The sequence below is a fragment of the Mytilus trossulus genome, chromosome 10 (assembly GCF_036588685.1).
Source record: "Mytilus trossulus isolate FHL-02 chromosome 10, PNRI_Mtr1.1.1.hap1, whole genome shotgun sequence".
Taxonomy (NCBI): Eukaryota; Metazoa; Mollusca; class Bivalvia; order Mytilida; family Mytilidae; genus Mytilus; species Mytilus trossulus.
Genome location: NC_086382.1, coordinates 50328519 through 50350694, shown reverse-complemented (window position 1 = coordinate 50350694; position 22176 = coordinate 50328519). Strand labels below are relative to the sequence as shown.

The 22176-nt window shown below is 33.5% G+C and overlaps 1 protein-coding gene across 1 annotated transcript in view; it reads right to left on the bottom strand.

Moving 5' to 3' along the window:
* LOC134687564 (uncharacterized) overlaps positions 1–13310 on the bottom strand; it is a 40997-nt gene extending 27687 nt beyond the window's left edge. The window contains exons 1-6 of the mRNA XM_063547959.1: positions 12685–13310; positions 11526–11927; positions 10500–11033; positions 8890–9045; positions 5392–5496; positions 4549–4674 (exon numbers count right to left, since the gene is read on the bottom strand). Of these exons, the coding sequence (XP_063404029.1) occupies positions 4549–4674; positions 5392–5496; positions 8890–9045; positions 10500–11033; positions 11526–11927; positions 12685–13300 (1939 nt within the window). The 5' untranslated portion in view covers positions 13301–13310. The remainder of the gene's footprint in view (positions 1–4548; positions 4675–5391; positions 5497–8889; positions 9046–10499; positions 11034–11525; positions 11928–12684) is intronic.
* Positions 13311–22176: the final 8866 nt, after the last annotated feature.

Here is a 22176-nt window from a genome sequence, read left to right as displayed (position 1 = left end):
TGGATTGTGATTAAATAGTTGACACAGCATAGGTTTCTGACACAGAATGAATGTATTCAAATGAACTTAAAATTTTTGTTTTCTCTTAGAGCAATTCACTATGCTGTTGAATATTAATCCTCTCAAAAAAATGTTTGAAGAAATTTTCTTTTTATTTATGAAATTTCAAATGAGAAAAATTGAACCCAATTTTTTAATCACATCCCCCTTTCCCTTATTCCAAAACTAATTTCAATTAAGATATTCTAATGGAGTTTGCAACAATTACTACTCATTTAAATACATCATAAAATATTAAGATGTAAAAAAAACTGCTTGTTATCACTGAATGGTAAAGATTATTTAAATTTATCAGTTGGTAGTAAAAAGTGAATATACATTGTATATTGTATATAACGAAGATTTAAGTTGATTCTGGACAAAGAAAGATAACTCCAATTAAAAAAAATTCTTGCAGATATTTCTTGCTTACTTTACTGGACAAAGAAAGATAACTCTTAATTTAAAAAAAATTTGCTATTTCACAATATTGTGAAATAAGATATTTCTTGCCATTGCACAATACTGTGCAATTGAAAAGACTTGCTATTGCACAATACTTAATATAATAATTTTAGATCCTGATTTGGACCAACTTGAAAACTGGGCCCATAATCAAAAATCTAAATACATGTTTAGATTCAGCATATCAAAGAGGCCCAAGAATTTGATTTTTGTTAAAATCAAACTTAGTTTAATTTTGGACCCTTTGCACTTTAATTTAGACCAATTTTAAACTGGACCAAATAGATTTGGCATATCAAAGAACCCCAATTATTCAATTTTTGATGAAATCAAACAATGTTTAATTTTGGACCTTGATTTGGGCCAACTTGAAAACTGGGCCAATAATCAAAAATCTAAGTACATTTTTAGATTCAGCATATCAAAGAACCCCAAGGTTTCAATTTTTATTAAAATCAAACTAAGTTTAATTTTGGACCCTTAGGACCTTAATGTAGACCAATTTGAAAACGGGACCAAAAATTAAGAATCTACATACACAGTTAGATTCGGCATATTAAATAACCCCATTTATTCAATTTTGATGAAATCAAACAAAGTTTAATTTTGGACCCTTTGGGCCCCTTTTTCCTTAACTGTTGGGACCAAAACTCCCAAAATCATTACCAACCTTCCTTTTATAGTCATAAACCTTGTGTTTAAATTTCATAGATTTCTATTTACTTATACTAACGCTATGGTGCGAAACCAAGAAAAATGCTTATTTGGGTCCCTTTTTGGCCCCTAATTCCTAAACTGTTGGGACCGAAACTCCCAAAATCAATACCAACCTTCCTTTTGTGGTCATAAACATTGTGTTTAAATTTCATTGATTTCTATTTACTTTAACTAAAGTTATAGTGCGAAAACCAAGAATAATGCTTATTTGGGCCCTTTTTTGGCCCCTAATTCCTAAACAGTTGAAACCAAAACTCCCAAAATCAATCCCATCCTTTCTTTTGTGGTCATAAACCTTGTGTCAAAATTTCATAGATTTCTATTAACTTAAACTAAAGTTATAGTGCGAAAACCAAGAAAATGCTTATTTGGGCCCTTTTTGGCCCCTAATTCCTAAAATATTGGGACCAAAACTCCCAAAATCAATACCAGCCTTCCTTTTATGGTCATAAACCTTGTGTTAAAATTTCATAGATTTCTATTCACTTTTACTAAAGTTAGAGTGCGAAAACTAAAAGTATTCGGACGACGACGACGACGTGATAGCAATATACGACGAAATTTTTTTCAAAATTTGCGGTCGTATAAAAATTGAACCCAATTTTTTATTCACATCCCCCTTTCCCTTATTCCAAAACTAATTTCAATTAAAATATTCTAATGGAGTTTGCAACAATTACTACTCATTTAAATACATCATAAAATATTAAGATGTAAAAAAACTGCTTGTTATCACTGAATGGTAAAGATTATTTAAATTTACCAGTTGGTAGTAAAAAGTGAATATACATTGTATATTGTATATAACAAAGATTTAAGTTGATTCTGGACAAAGAAAGATAACTCCAATTAAAAAAAATTCTTGCAGATATTTCTTGCTTACTATACTGGACAAAGAAAGATAACTCTTAATTAAAAAAAAATTTGCTATTTCACAATATTGTGAAATTAGATATTTCTTGCCATTGCACAATACTGTGCAATTGAAAAGACTTGCTATTGCACAATACTTAATATAATAATTTTAGATCCTGATTTGGACCAACTTGAAAACTGGGCCAATAATCAAAAATCTAAGTACATGTTTAGATTCAGCATATCAAAGAGGCCCAAGAATTTAATTTTTGTTAAAATCAAACTTTGTTTAATTTTGGACCCTTTGCACTTTAATTTAGACCAATTTTAAAACTGGGCCAAAAATTAGGAATCTACATACACAGTTAGATTTGGCATATCAAAGAACCCCAATTATTCAATTTTTGATGAAATCAAACAATGTTTAATTTTGGACCTCGATTTAGGCCAACTTGAAAACTGGACCAATAATCAAAAATCTAAGTACATTTTTAGATTCAGCATATCAAAGAACCCCAAGGTTTCAATTTTTGTTAAAATCAAACTAAGTTTAATTTTGGACCCTTTGGACCTTAATGTAGACCAATTTGAAAACGGGACCAAAAATTAAGAATCTACATACACAGTTAGATTCAGCATATTAAAGAACCCCAATTATTCAATTTTGATGAAATCAAACAAAGTTTAATTTTGGACCCTTTGGGCCCCTTTTTCCTTAACTGTTGGGACCAAAACTCCCAAAATCAATACCAACCTTCCTTTTATAGTCATAAACCTTATGTTTAAATTTCATAGATTTCTATTTACTTATACTAACGCTATGGTGCGAAAACCAAGAAAAATGCTTATTTGGGTCCCTTTTTGGCCCCTAATTCCTAAACTGTTGGGACCGAAACTCCCAAAATCAATACCAACCTTCCTTTTGTGGTCATAAACATTGTGTTTAAATTTCATTGATTTCTATTCACTTTAACTAAAGTTATAGTGCGAAAACCAAGAAAATGCTTATTTGGGCCCTTTTTGGCCCCTAATTCCTAAAATGTTGGGACCAAAACTCCCAAAATCAATACCAGCCTTCCTTTTATGGTCATAAACCTTGTGTTAAAATTTCCTAGATTTCTATTCACTTTTACTAAAGTTAGAGTGCGAAAACTAAAAGTATTCGGACGACGACGACGACGACGACGACGACGCCAACGTGATAGCAATATACGACGAAAATTTTTTCAAAATTTGCGGTCGTATAAAAACAGCAAAATTTCCTTAAAATTACCAATTCAGGGGCAGCAACCCAACAACCGATTGACCGATTCATCTGAAAATTTCAGGGCAGATAGATCTTGACCTGATAAACATATTAAATCCATGTCAGATTTGCTCTAAATGCTTTGGTTTTTGAGTTATAAGCCAAAAACTGCATTTTACCCCTATGTTCTATTTTTAGCCCTGGCGGCCATCTTGGTTGGTTGACCGGGTCACGCCACACATTTTTTGAACTAGATACCCCAATGTTGATTGTGGCCAAGTTTGGTTTGATTTGGCCCAGTAGTTTCAGAGGAGAAGATTTTTGTAAAAGTTAACAACGACGACAGACGACGCCGGACGCCGGACGCAAAGTGATGGGAAAAGCTCACTTGGCCCTTCAGGCCAGGTGAGCTAAAAATGTGCATGATTGCAAATGAGCCATCTCTCCACCAGAGACCAAATGACATAAGGTATACCTTTCACCAAGTATTCTAGATATCAATTCAAAGTAAGCTATGTGGCATGTGTAGAAAAACACAAATTTTAGAAGAAATACTGGAAAAACTTCCATTTGATTTTTTTTAACAACTCCTCACATTTTCCATAGACTTTTTAAGTTAAAAATGTGCATAGAAATTTTTAATTTTATTCTCATAATAATTTTGATATACAACAACTAAATATATGAGTGGTGATATTTTTCAATAGAGGGCTTTTTTTCAAAGAATAAAGTTTCAAAACTCCTCAATGTCATATCTGAATTTCATGGAAAAAAATAAAGGGAGATTACTTTAATACATAAAAACCAGTGACCAAAGTTTCATTAAAACTACTTAAAAAACTTTTGATTTATTGTCCAATAAGGGAGCATAAATATCAAAAGGGAGCTACAATCAGTAGATATAAACAATTCACCACAGTTTCAAGAAAACTGCTCAAAGCCATTTTGAGTTAATATCCGAAAAACTAGAAAATCCCCCTTTTTGATGTAATCACACCAAATAACTTGGAAATGTAAATCCAAAATTAAAACAAAATTAAAAGGGAGCTCACGTCAACAGATATAAACAATTCATTACAGTTTCATGCAAATTGGTTAAAGAAATTTTGAGTTAATGTCCAACATGTTGATGATGGGCGGACAACAGTTTAACTTTACCATATATAATATGTATTTCCTGTAAATGAGCGTATTAAAACTGTTAACATATTCTAGGTTAATCTTACCATCATCAAATAAGCCGAAACCTAAGTCATCATCCTCACTTTCACTTTCTTTACAAGATGCAACCTTAGGAGTTCGAATTGCCTTAGAACTTTCTTTAACTGGTATTATGTCCAACAGAGCTGGTTCTACAATGAGATTTTTAAATCCATTTGTTGTCATGCTATGCATCATACCCAAACATAATACTTCAGAAAATGTATATCAGAAAACAGAAAGAAGTGTCTGAAATATCCTAAAACAATCCTTAAATGTTGAAATTACTGTCAATCAACTCACCTATTATGAAGTCTGTTTGTGATGAAAAATTTTAGTTCATCCAGTATTTTGCCAAAAATTGGCCTTCTGCTGCAAAAAACTTAGCTAACAATTTGTTTGGGTCCTCTTTCTTTACTCACAAGACTCGTGGATTATGATAGGCGTAGCTTACTATAGTCTCCATAGAGAGTGAAGCCAAAAGAATACACCGATTGTAAGAGTGGTTAAGTTTGAGAGAAACTGTTCTGGTTATATTGACATCTAAACATTCTAAAGAAGGCCATTTCACCAAAAAAATCAATATTTATCCATTTTTTTATTTGTTTTTTACTGAATTCACCTAGTCCTGTAACCAGAAGTTGTTACTCCAAAAGGGTATCTTAATTTTGAAACAGTCAGTAGATCGTTCTCATTTTATCAATTTCCAGACTTCTATACTGCAGGTAGAAATGGGAGGTCTAATTACCTTTTTCCCCCCAGATTCCATTTTTGGGCTGAAACTGCAACTTAAATCTGAGAAACATAATAAGCAAAAGCATTAAGTAGAGTCAACAATTAATTTTGAAATCAATATCAAATATATTTACCATCTTCAAATAAATTAAAATCCATGCATACATCACTTTCACTTTCTTCACTTTCTAGCAAAGATGAACATCTTGCAGCATATGTTTGCAGCAGTACTGGTTTCTCTGTAAAGAGTGACAACAATATTTGTTGAACAAACAGATGAATGAAGGGACTAATGGACATGTAGCAAAATGAATGTGATATAGCTTCATTCCCAGAGTGGGAGTTTCATATTTGATGCTATATTATAAATAGTAAATTGATCCAGGCCACACATGAGTGACATGACTTGAGTTGATAAGTGACATGTGAAAAATATCTTTAAATCTCACTATCACTTCAGAATGATAAACATTGAAATGTTGTAAAACAAAAGTTAAACTAAATAAAGCCCCCTTGGCTTTGTCAGTAAGGGACTAAACATTTTGAGTTTCAACTTGTTGTCTCTCTTTGCCATTTCACAAAAAATCATATTTTTTTTTATTTTTGGCTTCACCTGGACATGTAACCAGACGTTATCAATCCCAAAGTGAATCTAAATTCTAAACAGTCACTAGCTATGATCTCATGGGTTAATAATATTTTTCAAATTTTCAGACCCAAATTAGCCAAGCATTCATTCTTGTAAAAGAATTGACAGGAACTATGCATTGTGTACACTTTGGAAATTAGTATGGTGTTCATTATTACTGAACTAGTATATATTTGTTAAAGGGCCAGCTGAAGGACGCCTCTGGGTGCGGGAATTTCTCGTTACATTGAAGACCTGTTGGTGACCTTCTGTTGTTGTTTTTTCTATGGAACGGGTTGTTGTCTCTTTGATACATTCCCCATTTTCATTCTCAATTTAATGTCAAAGGACCAACCTGGATCAGATCTAGTTGTAACTAGAGAACAAATCAATTACTGTGGATCTATACCTTTATTGGGTGGTTACCAATTTTGTGGATTTCATGATATAAGTAAACCAAAAATTTAAATGTTCATCCTTTTCTATAATAGAAAAACAAAGAATATCTGGTATCCATCTATGACACAAATTCAGTTCATGCACATATAAACACATGAAGGGCAAATGAACAGCGCTTAGTTTGCTGTTCCTCAACTCAGTCACTGCAAAGCCTTCAACACGGAGCAAAAAGCTCCAATCTCACTGTAAGTTTAAGAAGGCCCCTAGCACCAATTTGAGCAGAATCCTGCGCAAAAAAAATCAGATGTATTGGTATGCTGAATTTTGACAAAGAGAAATATCAATAAAACTTTTTTTTTCAATACATAATTCTCTTTATTACCACAAATTGAAAGAAATCTACTGAAGATAATAAAAATAAGGTAATTTAACAAATAGTTTCTGATTGGATATGGACAGATTCATAACAAAAGAAATAATCCTAACTTAAGAACAAAGAACCTAAGATATGCTGATATAGGAATCCTATACAGATATATATTTAACTAGGGAGATCCATATATTAACTATTCAGAAATGGTTTATGCTTCCTTAATTCTGATTAAAATATTTAAACTTGATTTGTATTTAAAGCAACTAGACAAAATAGTGTTAGAAGCATTTTTCTTGTCCAATGAGGTATTTCAAATAAAATAAACCACCTTTTATAACACAACTTCCTTGTCATCCATATGACAATAGGAACAGACATATTTAATGAGAAATGGATGGACACCCTCATAGACAGGACATTCAATCTGAAATTGATGGACACCCTCATAGACAGGACATTCAATCTTAAATGGATGTTCACCCTCTTAGACAGGACATTCAATCTGAAATGGATGGACACCCTCATAGACAGGACATTCAATCTTAAATGGATGTTTACCCTCTTAGACAGGACATTCAATCTTAAATGGATGGACACCCTCTTATACAGGACATTCAATCTTAAATGGATGGACACCCTCTTAGACAGGACATTCAATCTAAAATGGATGGACACCCTCTTAGACAGGACATTCAATCTGAAATGGATGGACACCCTCATAGACAGGACATTCAATCTTAAATGGATGTTCACCCTCTTAGACAGGACATTCAATCTGAAATGGATGTTCACCCTCTTAGACAGGACATTCAATCTTAAATGGATGGACACCCTCTTAGACAGGACATTCAATCTTAAATGGATGGACACCCTCTTAGACAGGACATTCAATCTGAAATGGATGGACACCCTCTTAGACAGGACATTCAATCTGAAATGGATGGACACCCTCTTAGACAGGACATTCAATCTGAAATGGATGGACACCCTCTTAGACAGGACATTCAATCTTAAATGGATGTTCACCCTCTTAGACAGGACATTCAATCTTAAATGGATGTTCACCCTCTTAGACAGGACATTCAATCTTAAATGGATGGACACCCTCTTAGACAGGACATTCAATCTTAAATGGATGGACACCCTCTTAGACAGGACATTCAATCTTAAATGGATGGACACCCTCTTAGACAGGACATTCAATCTTAAATGGATTGACACCCTCTTAGACAGGACATTCAATCTGAAATGGATGGACACCCTCATAGACAGGACATTCAATCTGAAATGGATGGACACCCTCTTAGACAGGACATTCAATCTGAAATGGATGTTCACCCTCTTAGACAGGACATTCAATCTTAAATGGATGGACACCCTCTTAGACAGGACATTCAATTTGAAATGGATGGACACCCTCTTAGACAGGACATTCAATCTGAAATGGATGGACACCCTTATAGACAGGACATTCAATCTAAACTGGTTTATCAGAATTCAAATTCAATATTTAAAAATATTCAACATAAGAGAATAGAAAATGTTTACAAGTTATAAGTTAGTGAAATGATAAATAAAGCAGAATTTTAGTAAAATGATGCATTATAAGTTACTTATATATAATCAGCTCATAACAATTGTAACTTTAATTAATAGGATATTTCCATTGTAGTAAATAATATGGGAGTTAGTTCCCTTGGTTGTTATATAAGAGGGCAAATTTCATTACTGATGTATTTTCTCAGTTGACTACAATTATAGCAAAACTACTGGGTTTGGCTTTTCTTTTGTCCCTTTTGGTTTTATCAGTACCTTTACTTTTGTAGTAGGTATTGAGTCCATATTAAAAACAGAGAAAGAAATTGCTAAATATAATTTTAATTGATTTTTCAGCAGTCAACAAACACTTTTATTGATACAAAAATATTTAGAAACACCACCAGATTGAGGCCAAGCCATTCACTCATACTGTACTGCAGCGAGGGACATTTAGAAGGCTGACAATGATCTCATTTTTCTGTGATCTTTTTTGAAGTGCTACTATGAGTAACTTGGCATATCCCCTGATGACTTCACTTCAAGCTCCAATAGTTGACTGAAAGTCATTGTTCCATAAAAGCTCAGCACTATGTATATATTTTCCATTTTATCAATATCACTCAGTCTTGTAGCACAGTCATCCATTTGCACATTGTAGCATTCTTTTTACATTGCAATCCATTTTCAATTTACCTTTGCGTTTTCCAAATTCAATTGCTGATACCATGTTAAGCATACAACCTTTCAAAGAATTCTTTGAAGAAATACATTTTTCCTGTTGTTTAGCCTCAACCTTATATTTGTATGCTTCAGTGACCATTTCATCTATTTCTTTTGACCCCAAACGACCTTAAAGAACAAAGTTCAAAATAAAACAAGAGGCTCTCAAGAGCCTGAATCGCTCACCTTAATTCTTTTGGTTAAATCTCTCAACAATGATTAATTTGGCTTTTCAATTTATTTAAATGTTTTTTGGATCGTCCTATTTTCTTCATAAGGCAAAAAAAAAAACATTTTCTCAGATGTTCTATTTTAGCCATAGAAGCTATGTTTCTTGACATACAAGGAAATAAAATATAAAATTTTTACTAGATACTATGAAACTCATCTGGCCTAAGTTTGGCTGAAGTTGATACAGCAGTTTCAAAGGAGAAGATTTTTTAAAGTAAGTCAACATGATGAACAAATTGTGAAAAAAGTCTTTAAAGGGCAATAACTCCTTAAGGGGTCAATTGACAATTTTGATCAGATAGACTTATTGGTAGAACTTACTTTGCTGAACATTATTGCTCACTTTAAAGTTTATCTCTATCTATAATAATATTCAAGATAATAACCAAAAACAGCAAAATTTCCTTAAAATTATCAATTCAGGGGCAGCAACCCAACAACAGGTTGTCTGATTCATCTGAAATAGATCTGGACCTGATTAACAATATTACCCCATGTCAGATTTGCTCTAAATGCTTTGGTTTTTGAGTTATAAGCCAAAAACTGCATTTGACCCCTATGTTCTATTTTTAGTAATGGCGACCATGTTTGTTGATAGATCAAAACTTCGGATACAATTTATAAACTAGATACCCTAAGGAACATTCAGTAAAAGTTTGGAAGTATTTGGCACAGTAGTTTCAGAGGAGAAGATTTTTGTAAAAGATAACTAAGATTTACGAAAAATGGTTAAAAATTGACTATAAAGGGCCATAACTCCTAAAGGGGTCAACTGACCATTTCGGTCATATTGACTTATTTGTAAATCTTACTTTGCTGAACATTATTGCTGTTTACAGTTTATCTTTATCTATAATAATATTCAAGATAATAACCAAAAACAGCAAAATTTCCTTAAAATTACCAATTCAGGGGCAGCAACCCAACAACAGGTTGTCTGATTCATCTGAAAATTTCAGGGCAGATAGATCTTGACCTGATAAACAATATTTATAAACTAGATACCCTAAGGAACATTGAGTTAAAGTTTGGAAGTATTTGGCCCAGTAGTTTCAGAGGAGAAGATTCTTGAAATAGTTTACGACGACAGACGACGACGGACGACGACGGACACCAAGTGATGGCATAAGCTCACTTGGCCCTTCGAGCCAGGTGAGCTAAATATATTCAGCAGTAATTTTCATTGCAATATATTCTGAATTTCCTAACTATTCAATTTCTTTTATCATTTTGATAGAGTTAAAATTGATATTTTAGGATTATTTATTAACAAAAAGATGAAGAACTGCAAAACAAACAGTACTGCTGTATTTTTTGTTAATTTTGCTCCACTAATAATAAAAAATTCTTACCTTTTTCATTAGAAATTGTAATGCTATTCCTCTTATCAGTAAGTTTATCTTCTGCAGAAATTGTCAAAATACCATTGGCATCAATATCAAAGGTGACATCAATCTGAGGTACCCCTTTTGGTGCAGCAGGTAATCCAGTCAGAACAAATGTTCCCAGAGAGTTATTGTTCTTGGCCATAGTTCTCTCCCCTTCATAAACCTGAATTAACACACTGATCTGATAGTCCTCTAAAGTAGTGAAAGTCTGGCTCTTTCTAGTTGGAACTGTTGTATTACGTTTGATAACAGGTGTCATGAGACCATCAACTGTTTCTATACCAAGCGACAGTGGAGTGACATCCAACAAAAGTAAGTCTTGTATTTTTTTGATTCTGTAAACTTCTTGTTTGTCAAAATCAATTGTTGATACCATGTTAAGTGTATAGCCTTTCAAAGCGTTCTTTGCGGAAATACATTTTCTCTGTTGTTCATCCTCAGCCTTAAATTTCTCTGCTTCATTGACCATTTTATCTATTTCTTTTGACCCCAAACGACCTAAAGAACAAAGTTAAAAATAAAACATCAACAGTAATTTTCATTGCAATATATTCCCAATTTCCTCACTATTAAAAATTCGTTTGTTATTATGATCAAGTTATAATTGATATTTTAGGATTATCTAATAATAAAAAGATGAAGAGCTGCAAGACACACAGAAAATGCTGTATTTTTTGGCATTTGTAGTCAACTAATCATTAACAAGAATAAGTTCATAGTACACGGATGCCCCACTTGCACTATCATTTTCTATGCTACATGGACCTTTAAATTGTGGTCAAAAATCTAATTAGGCATTAGAATTAAATTAGAAATATTATATCATAGGGAACATGTGTACAAAGTTTCTAGTTGATTGGACTTCAACTTGACAAAAGAAATTAAATCTGAAGCGGGACAGACAGACGAACAAACAAATGGACAAACAGACACACAGATCAGAAACATAATGCCCCTCAACTATCTTAGGTGGGGCATAACAATCCTTACCTTTGTCATTAGTAATTGTGAGGCTATTCCTCTTTCCAGTAAGCTTGTCTTCAGCAGAAATTGTAAAAATACCATTGGCATCAATGTCAAAGGTGACAACAATCTGAGGTACCCCTTTTGGTGCAGCCGGTATTCCAGTTAGAACAAATGTTCCCAGAGAGTTATTGTTCTTGGCCATAGTTCTCTCCCCTTCATAAACCTGAATTAACACACTGATCTGATAGTCCTCTAAAGTAGTGAAAGTCTGGCTCTTTCTAGTTGGAACTGTTGTATTACGTTTGATAACAGGTGTCATGAGACCATCAACTGTTTCTATACCAAGCGACAGTGGAGTGACATCCAACAAAAGTAAGTCTTGTATTTCTGCTCTCCTGTAAACTGGTGACCTGCCTGACTGTGCAGCTAAAATATACAATATAAAATGAGAGGACTTAATTTTACAATCAATACTACTGGTTTCAAAAGTGATCATTAAAATAAAGTATTGTTGTTGTTGTTGGTATAACATTTTGCTTTAGGCCAATTGAAATGATATTTGTGGGTCCTGTTATATAAAGATAAAAAATTAGGGCATTTTTTTTGTATTGAATATATATAGAATACATATTGTTATTTTATTAGCACTCATTCAAAAATACCCCCAATCTTTAGGGTAACTTCCCAAAACAAAGAAAAGGTAGAGAAACCAGAATAGAAGATATCTTTTTGCATGGCCTCACAAAAGGAAGATTTTTGTTTTTGCTTTCTTTTTTGTGAGTTTTGTAGACTGTCTTTATACTCATTTTGTTTTTGCAAGGGTGTCCTCAGTTTAAAAATCTGTTGCAATTGGTACCATCTACCACTCATTTGAAACTAAGCAAATAATTTTTGAATCACAACAAATTATTTCTTTAAGGGCCTAAACTTCTGAATGGAAAACAATTGCAATTTGACCACCAAGGTTTTTTCAAGGTGATGGCTGATTGAAAATTCTAAAGTTTCCTTCTATACTCTCATATATACTATGACATAAAAATGTCACACATACAACTACATGTATCATTCAATGGTGAATACAGCTTTCATTTATTAAAAAACATACAAGGAACTGACCATTTGACATTTTCATGATATTTTAAACAGTTGGAATACTTAAATTATACTCTTAATTTATTCATACCATTTCGTTTTGTTTTTCTTTCAACGAAAGCAGCTCTTCTTTCATTTCTTATCTTTTCTCTCTCTCTTTCATTTTCTTCTAGTTTCTGTTTATTTTCTAGTTCCAATTGCCTTATTTCTTCTCTCCACCTGGCTTCATCAGCCTGTCTTCTCCTTTCACACTGTTGTTTCTCCAACCCTTCTTGATCTAATGTTCTCCTTTTCTTTTCAGAAAGCTTTTCATCTTCCCCTCCTCTATCTTTCTTAGTACTGTGATCAATAATTTGTTTTTGTTTCTCTTGCCTTATTTCTTCTCTCCTCCCGGCTTCATCATTCTGCCTTTTTCTTTCACACATCAGCTCTTTCAACCCTTCTTGATTTAATGTTCTCCTTTTCTTTTCATCTTCCCTTCCTCTGTCTTCCTTACTACTTTGGTCGATCATTCTTTTTGGATTGAGTTTTCTACTTTCTTCCTCCCTTATATTTTGTCTAAATCCCTGCTCTTCATCAGATCCAAATGAAAGAGGTGGGAAGGATGAGAAATTTCTATCTTTATTCCTATCTGTTTCCATATCAATTCTCCCATTACTAATAGTGCTTACTTTGTAGGATTTCACAGCAGCATGGACAGATTCCATCCCTATATTCTCTTCTCTGAAAATTAAATCTTCAAATGAGAAAAAGGCATATAAACAAGCTTTTATTTATAACTTTATAGACACTGTTTAAGAGCTGAACATATCGTAAAGAAACACATCTGTTGACAGAACTTTAGAAGACTTAGAAGATTTTTTTGTTTTTCATTACAAATGATATCAGATACACTTAAAATATAAAAATTTCTACATTTTGCATTTTATTTTACAAAATTAAAATTACTCATTCAACTTTTTTTTCCATGTGAGGTCTGTTAAGCCCTAAGAAAACTTTTAAAGGAAATATTATCAATCTACATCAACTTACTGTTTTACACTGTCTGTAATGACTGAGTTAGAAATATGCTTGTTGATATTGCTGTATCCTCTATGCACTGTTGATATAAGTGTATGGTATAAACAATGTATACACTGCATATCCCAGGAAATTCAAATAGTGAAGGAGACTTCAGTCAATGGAAGGGATTGTGCAGAAAGAATTCAGTCAAGGAAAGCTTTCGTGCAGAACATAATCTGTCAATGAAAACTCATGTGCAAAATGATTTGGTCAAGGAAAACTCATGTGCAAAATGATATGGTCAAGGAAAGCTCTTGTGCAGAAAGATAGCGCACACGATGACAAGGCTTCATTGTAACTATCTTGACTACCCATGAAGTGAATGTCATACTTCTCTGCAGTTAATCATACATCTTTCATTTTTCTTTACCCATAATTATTTATATGATACTGTAATTTCAGAAATTATTGTGATGTTTTTATTATTGCAAAAAATGTGGCAGGGTCATAATCGCAATAGTTTAAATTTGCATTTTGAAATTTTGTATATGAATTAAACAGAATTCTTCTCAATATCATGAAAATTAAAATTGCATTTTAGACTAAAATTGCAATAATAAATGCACGCAATAGTTTCTGAATTTACAGTAATCATTGTGGTGAGAATTTAAAGGTGAACTTTAGAATTGTTAGCAAATTAGTAAAATATATAGTGTGTATTTGTAACAACTAGAATTTTAAAAACACCAAGCAATAATGGCCATCATTAACTTTCTTCATTACTTGTCAACAGTCAACTAATAACCTGCATGGAGAGAAGCAAACTTTCTAAAAGATGGAGGTAAGAATGACAAAATTTGTGCAAATCACAAACATAATTGTAATCAAAGAGCAGAATGCTCTGAGGGATACGATTGCGATAGTTTTCATTGACACATGTATAGCAGTTCTGCCAAATTTTCATTAAACAAATGCATGAGATTTGGCCAAAATTCAAAAGATCAAAGAGGAAAGAAATAGATCCAAGAATACTGTTGCAAAAAAAGCATGAACATGCGCGAGTCTCAAGCATTTTTGGCCGGTAACCCTGGTACAGCTGGATAGTATTATTCTCTAAACTAATTCAACTGCACATGCAAAATGTAACAATCTGAATAGTCACTCAACTTAAAGAATAGCCAATCCCCGTTACAAGTGTACGAGCCATGTACTTATTGTGTTTTGTCGAATTATAGTTATCCTGTACCATTGTAAACTCGTACCATTAAAAAAAGAAAAATCGAACCATTGCTAACTCGTATCAACTTATTTAAATGCATTCAAATGGTGTTAAATGATGAATATACATGATATACGTTTCTAGAATTTGACTATACTTTTTGGACCTTTTGGATTATAGCTCTTCATCCTTTAAATAAGTTTTGGATTTCAAATATTTTGGCCACGAGCATCACTGAAGAGACATGTGTTGTCGAAATGTGCATCTGGTGCAACAAAATTGGTACCGTTGATTTTATTACTTTCACCCAATACCTCTTAAGTCTGTAAAATGTATATAATTTGAAAGTACAATGACCAATTTGAAGCTTATGTTCCTTGTATATTGGATAGAAAATACTGTGGCAGATGTAGATAATTAAGGTATATACAGTTTCACCCGAAGAAAATTTTTCATGAATAATAAAATCTTAGCAGTTAGTCAAAATGATTGCCAAAATTATTTTTACTGTCTATAAATAAATGTAACAATGAAATTTAACTGATTCCTGTTAAGGGGGTCCGCATTTTCCCCGCAAAAAAAGCACATGGCTTTCAACAATTGTAAACATAGCATTCAATTTGTGGTCATGGATTACAGCTTTAATTAACTTAAATTGGATATATACATATTCAACATGTTCAATTTTAATAAGGTACAGTTAAAGCAATGTTTTAACTTTCCTCTGGATTAAGTTCTAGTGGCAGATCCAGAACTTTTCCTAAGGGGGAGCCCGCTGACTGACCTAAGAGGGGGCCCGCTCCAGTCATGCTTCAATGATTCCCTTTATTATCAACCAAATTTTTTCCACAAAAAAAGGGGGGGGGGGGGGGGGGGGGGGGGGGCTGAATCCGCCTATGTTCTAAGTTTGAAAGATCAGTTAAAACATTAATGCTTTAAAACATTCTTTATTTTTGTCTAAGTTTTCATTTAACTCCTGTGTAAAATTCAAGTAATTCAACTTTATTTCTATTAAGTTTACAAACAGAAACCCATAAAACATCATATTTTTTATATATTTTTCTGAATGTTACGACTTCCCAGTAGTACAAGTTAACTTTTTTGGTTCCAATGCCATGGTACGAGTTAACTTGCTTCCGTATCTTATCACCGTAATTCTAGGAGGAACCCTAAACTGGATCCCTATCATATTGTGTTCACTTATCGCTACACTGACCTTCGGTGCGAAGCTATACATAGAACGGCGGACCAGTTTAGGAGGAACCCCCATTTCTTACTCTTTAATTATTGAAGTTCCTTTGGGTCAGAGGGCATGACTCCTTTCCGTACACACTCCTCTGTTTACATTGAGATCGTTCTTAATATAATACGACGTTTACCGGCATTAACGAGTTAATTCTTCTTGACGAATACTTCGAAAAGGGAGACAACTCGAAACGATAACATGGAAGATTCCATTTCTGCTGAAGGGGTGTTATAGGTAATTTTTACGATGAAACATTTATTTTAATTTAAATTATGCATGTGATTTAAAATTATGCAACAACAATAGCCCTCCATATGCAGACAGACATAGAAAGAATCCCATGAGTTTCAAATTAATCAATGAAGCGGGGAATCACTCAATCTGATACCCCTTGAAATCAGGAAAACTACACGCATGTGGGGTCTTACTAATTAGCGACAAAAAGCGTCAAGAAGCGACAAGAAGAAAAATAATAAGTGACAAAAAGCAACAAGAAGCTATTTAGCGACAAGAATACATTTTGTTATCACAAACATTAAAATATTTTTTCTATTGAAAGATGAAGAAATAAAAAAAAAATCGATGAAGAGATTGTGTACTTTTTATTATCATATTGATAGATGTAGAAATTAAACATGTGTAAGAGCAAAGGAAATGTAAACGCTATAAAATGAAAATAAAAACAAAGATTTGTCACCTTCCTTTTGAAGGATTTAACCCTTTCCTCCATATTGACGCTTTTTGACGCCACCCCCTTTACTCCATAATGACACCTTTTGACGCCTGTGTAGCACCTCAGTTGAAATGCTTTGACTACTAAATGTCTCCATCAGACTTAAAAAAGTTTGTATCCAATATGAAAAAAATATTTATGAGGATATCTGACTTGAATTTCATTGATGAAATATTCGTTTTTGACAATGCATTATTGCTTTAAACCTGATGAATTTTTCTTATTGAAAAAAATCCTATGCGAATCAAGTATGTGTAGAAAAAAAATCCATGGAGGAAAGGGTTAATAAAACAAAAACATGAAATATTATTTCCTTCCTAACTGTACAATTAATTTTTCCTGATAGGACCAACATTAGCTGTGGCTTCACTCTAAGGTAATACACAATTAAGAGCAACAAATGAGATTAACTAGGTGCGTGTCCTTTGTTTTATTGCAACAATAACATCCATTAACACCTTCATCAATTACACGCACCAGAATATAAAATTATTGTACCGAATAGTGAACACCTGTTGAAAACTCAAGATTGTCATCAGTTTCCTTTAATCTTCAATCTATATGCATAAACATGATAAATATCGTTAAATGAGACAATACACTAAATAAAATGATGAAAAATATTCACATTTTAATCATGTTTTCCTCTTGTTTGATTTCAGTTCTTAATTTGTATTTACAATTTGTGTATGAATTTTCTGGACAATTATGCACAAATAATGCATTTTGCAAGTTAATTATATATTGTACAAAAATGGTTTTAAAAACAAATAAAAAGACAAAATATACTTCCTGTGATACCTTATAAAATAGCATGTAAATAAGTGTAGCAACTGAATTAGATTTACAAGTTTCATTTTTCCCCCCTAACAAAATTAACTTTCCTGTCGTTGAAATTGTTTTCTTTTGCATATTTTTTTAATATTTATTTCGAATAAGTAATATAAATAAAAAAATGTTTTCTTGTCGCTAAATAGTTTCTTGTTGCTAATATTATTCTTCTTGTCGCTTCTTGACGCTTTTTGTCTCTACAATTCTTTTTGTCTCTAATTAGTGAGACCACGCATGGACATTAATACATAAACAAACCGAGACTTGCGATTTGGAACAAGAACGTTTATTAAATGATATGGTGAATGGTTCTCCATTTCTTTATGAGAGTACAGTATCAAATATCAGTTTCATAACGGTAAAATATAGAAATACTCCACTTCAGTTCTTGTGACAGAAATAGAATTATCGATCGGCTTTCAGAGAACTCTCGCAAGTTATCAAAATTTGGGAATTCCCTCTGACGTGTTTCTAAATTTATAAAAACACTAAATATAAATACTGTTTAATTCTGATTTTCCGTATTGTTAAAAACACGCAGATAAGTCAAGGAAAATATCATACATGAAGATTATGAGTAAAACATTACAGGAAAGTTGTTTATGTTCAATTGTTTTGCTTGTTTTTACCTTTTAAAGCAAGACAATCATAAGAATCTGAGATGTTGCCGAATGTTTAGAATAAAACGAGTGACGTGAGGGAGTGTGTCATAGGGTCAATGGTAAAAGTCTACAGATTGCTTGACAGCAATCGTATCCCAAAAATGAAAGATAATGAAAGGTGTTGCAGGTGGTCACAGGGACAAATAATATCATAAGTATGTATTACTGTAAATTCAGAAATTAATGCGAGGATTTTATTATTACAAAAAATGCAAATGAGTTGTAAACGCAATAATTCAAACTCGCATTTTGAAGTATTTCATATGAATTTAACAGGATTTTTCTCAAATTGTAAAAATTAAAATTCCGTTTAAGTCTAAAATGACAAAATTGCAATAATAAATGCATGCAATAATTTCTGAATTTACAGTAGTCTAAATAAAGTAACAAAACAGGTGAACAGTTGTAAGACTGTTGTTCATCAGTGACAACAAGAGGAGTTGTTGTAAGATTATTGTTGGGGTATGATTAATTCTTAGCTTAAGTATGATGCTATTATTGAAATTGAGTATATTTTTCTAAAAAGACAAACATTCAATACAATGAATTAAGCAATAAAATATTTGATATGTTAAGCATGAAAAAGACTGATTTTACCTCTTCTTTCAGTAGTACTGTCAACAGCTTTCAGTTTTGAACCTCTTGTCATATTCATGGATGGAAACATATCATTTTCTTCTTCCTATAACATTAAATGTAAAAATTATAATTATATCAAAGGTAATTCCTTATATGATGCAATTTTTGGTATGTAATTGGTGAGGATAGGTCAAAGGGTAGATTTTACTCTTTGAACGGGTTGTTGTCTCTTTGACATATTACACATTTCCATTCTCAATTGTATTCGACTAAAATTACTGAAAAATCTGAAAACTGGTTGAAAGTATGACTGAATCAAGGGGCCTAAATGAATTCACTGATAAGTATTTAAAAGTATGAAAATTTATAAAAAAGAAGCTCAACGTATATTTTAATGTAGAACATAATGTTCACTGTAGTAACTTTTAAAAAAAAACATTGTTTTGTTCTTTTTGTGATATGATGATCCTTCAGTAAAGCTGACAAGTTTTGATTCTTCAGATTGAGTTGTATTCTCCAATGATTTGTTAAAATCATATTACTTTCAAAACAATACACAAGCAATTATCGCTTTACATGAACCTTTCAGAAAATGTAAGCAAATCAAAAATCAGTGACTTTCAAATCTGTTTTTCCACAAACATAAGCACAACAAGTTTAACAAGATTGCTACATCCTAGCAACATTTCCCCTGTGATGTATTGGTGTTTTAGATCCCTTTATAGCTTGCTGTTCCGTGTGAATAAGGCTCTGTATTGAAGACTGTACCTTGACCTATAATGATTTACTTTTATAAATTGTGACTTGAATAAAGAGTTGTCTCATTCTCAAAAATACCATATCTTCCTATATCTATCAAATTGTGTTCCATACTGTGTCAATGTGATACCAAAGTCATACTAAGGTAAAAGTCCTATAATTCCCCTAATTAAGAGATCAATATATGGGATTAATTAAAGGTCAACTTTGTTAGGAAACTCAAGTCTAAATTTAAATGGATTTGATTCCTCCTGCCTAAATCTTATCTGCACATGCTCTGATTATACTGTATAAACACTGGGTGTTCTTTGAGAAAAGGAGGACTTTAACACAAAAACTTTTTTACTGTACTTACACTGGAGTCACTTGAGTCATTGGCTAAAATTCTCATAGCTTTTTTGTTAGCTGCTTGTAATCGACCGTCAGATACTAAACTCTGAAAATATATAATAAATAATTCAGTTCACTCCACAACTTACTTTCTTATTTATCCATCAAATTTCCTATCTTTGAAATTTCATTGTGAAAAACAACAAGATTTTTCATGAAGAACACTTTCAAGGTAAATGGTGCCTTGAGGATCAATGTCCATGGAACAAGCAATGCCTCAACAAAGACATCACCTTCCAGATGCCTGGAGGATCTATGCCCCGGCACCAAGCAATGCCTCAACAAACACATCACCTTCCAGATGCCGGAGGATCTATGCTCATGCACCAAGCAATGCCTCAACAAAGACATCTCCTTCCAGATGCCTGGAGGATCTATGCCCAAACACCAAGCAATGCCTCAACAAAGACATCTCCTTCTTAATGCCTGGAGGATCTATGCCCAAACACCAAGCAATGCCTCAACAAAGACATCTCCTTCCAGATGCCTGGAGGATCTATGCCCAAACACCAAGCAATGCCTCAACAAAGACATCTCCTTCTAGATGCCTGGAGGATCTATGCCCAAACACCAAGCAATGCCTCAACAAAGACATCTCCTTCCAAATGCCTGGAGGATCTATGCCCAAACACCAAGCAATGCCTCAACAAAGACATCTCCTTCTAGATGCCTGGAGGATCTATGCCCAAACACCAAGCAATGCCTCAACAAAGACATCTCCTTCCAGATGCCTGGAGGATCTATGCCCAAACACCAAGCAATGCCTCAACAAAGACATCTCCTTCCAGATGCCTGGAGGATCTATGCCCAAACACCAAGCAATGCCTCAACAAAGACATCTCCTTCCAGAAGCCTGGAGGATCTATGCCCAAACACCAAGCAATGCCTCAACAAAGACATCTCCTTCTTAATGCCTGGAGGATCTTTGCCCAAACACCAAGCAATGCCTCAACAAAGACATCTCCTTCCAGATGCCTGGAGGATCTATGCCCAAACACCAAGCAATGCCTCAACAAAGACATCTCCTTCCAAATGCCTGGAGGATCTATGCCCAAACACCAAGCAATGCCTCAACAAAGACATCTCCTTCCAGATGCCTGGAGGATCTATGCCCAAACACCAAGCAATGCCTCAACAAAGACATCTCCTTCTTAATGCCTGGAGGATCTATGCCCAAACACCAAGCAATGCCTCAACAAAGACATCTCCTTCCAGATGCCTGGAGGATCTATGCCCAAACACCAAGCAATGCCTCAACAAAGACATCTCCTTCTAGATGCCTGGAGGATCTATGCCCAAACACCAAGCAATGCCTCAACAAAGACATCTCCTTCCAAATGCCTGGAGGATCTATGCCCAAACACCAAGCAATGCCTCAACAAAGACATCTCCTTCCAGATGCCTGGAGGATCTATGCCCAAACACCAAGCAATGCCTCAACAAAGACATCTCCTTCCAGATGCCTGGAGGATCTATGCCCAAACACCAAGCAATGCCTCAACAAATACATCTCCTTCCAGATGCCTGGAGGATCTATGCCCAAACACCAAGCAATGCCTCAACAGAGGCATCATCTTCCAGATGTCATTTACTATATAGAGGGGATTGCCTGTATCCCTGCACTATTAACGTATATCAAGCGTCTTAGTGATTGTCATTGTGCAGGATAAACTAGAAATATTTTTTGTTATGTAAGTACTTAATCACAATTCCCTAATGACAGCAGTGCTTGATTGTCAATTATGAGAATTTAGTTTTCTGAATAAATCATGCAATATAGTATTATAATTTGCCAACCACTCCGTCAACATTGGAAAGGAAGTGACAATACCACTAAACACACAAATGATGTTCACTAAAACCAGACTTTTTGACGGAAATGCATCAAACTCGAAAGTTGTCATTTATAATGTATTATATTTTGAAAACAAAACTATCCTGTTACAAAAATATGTTGATTTAGAGATCTAAATGTCCTATTTTTCTGACACAGTTTACCAAAAAAAAGTATTGACATCTCAAACAAACTACTTAGCCTCAATCCTTAGATACAAGAGCATATTTCTGTGTATTCTAATATCACAATCTCCTAACTTGGTGAAACACAAACACAAGTTCTACTAAAAGTATTAAACATGATAAATTATTACAGCATTGAAACA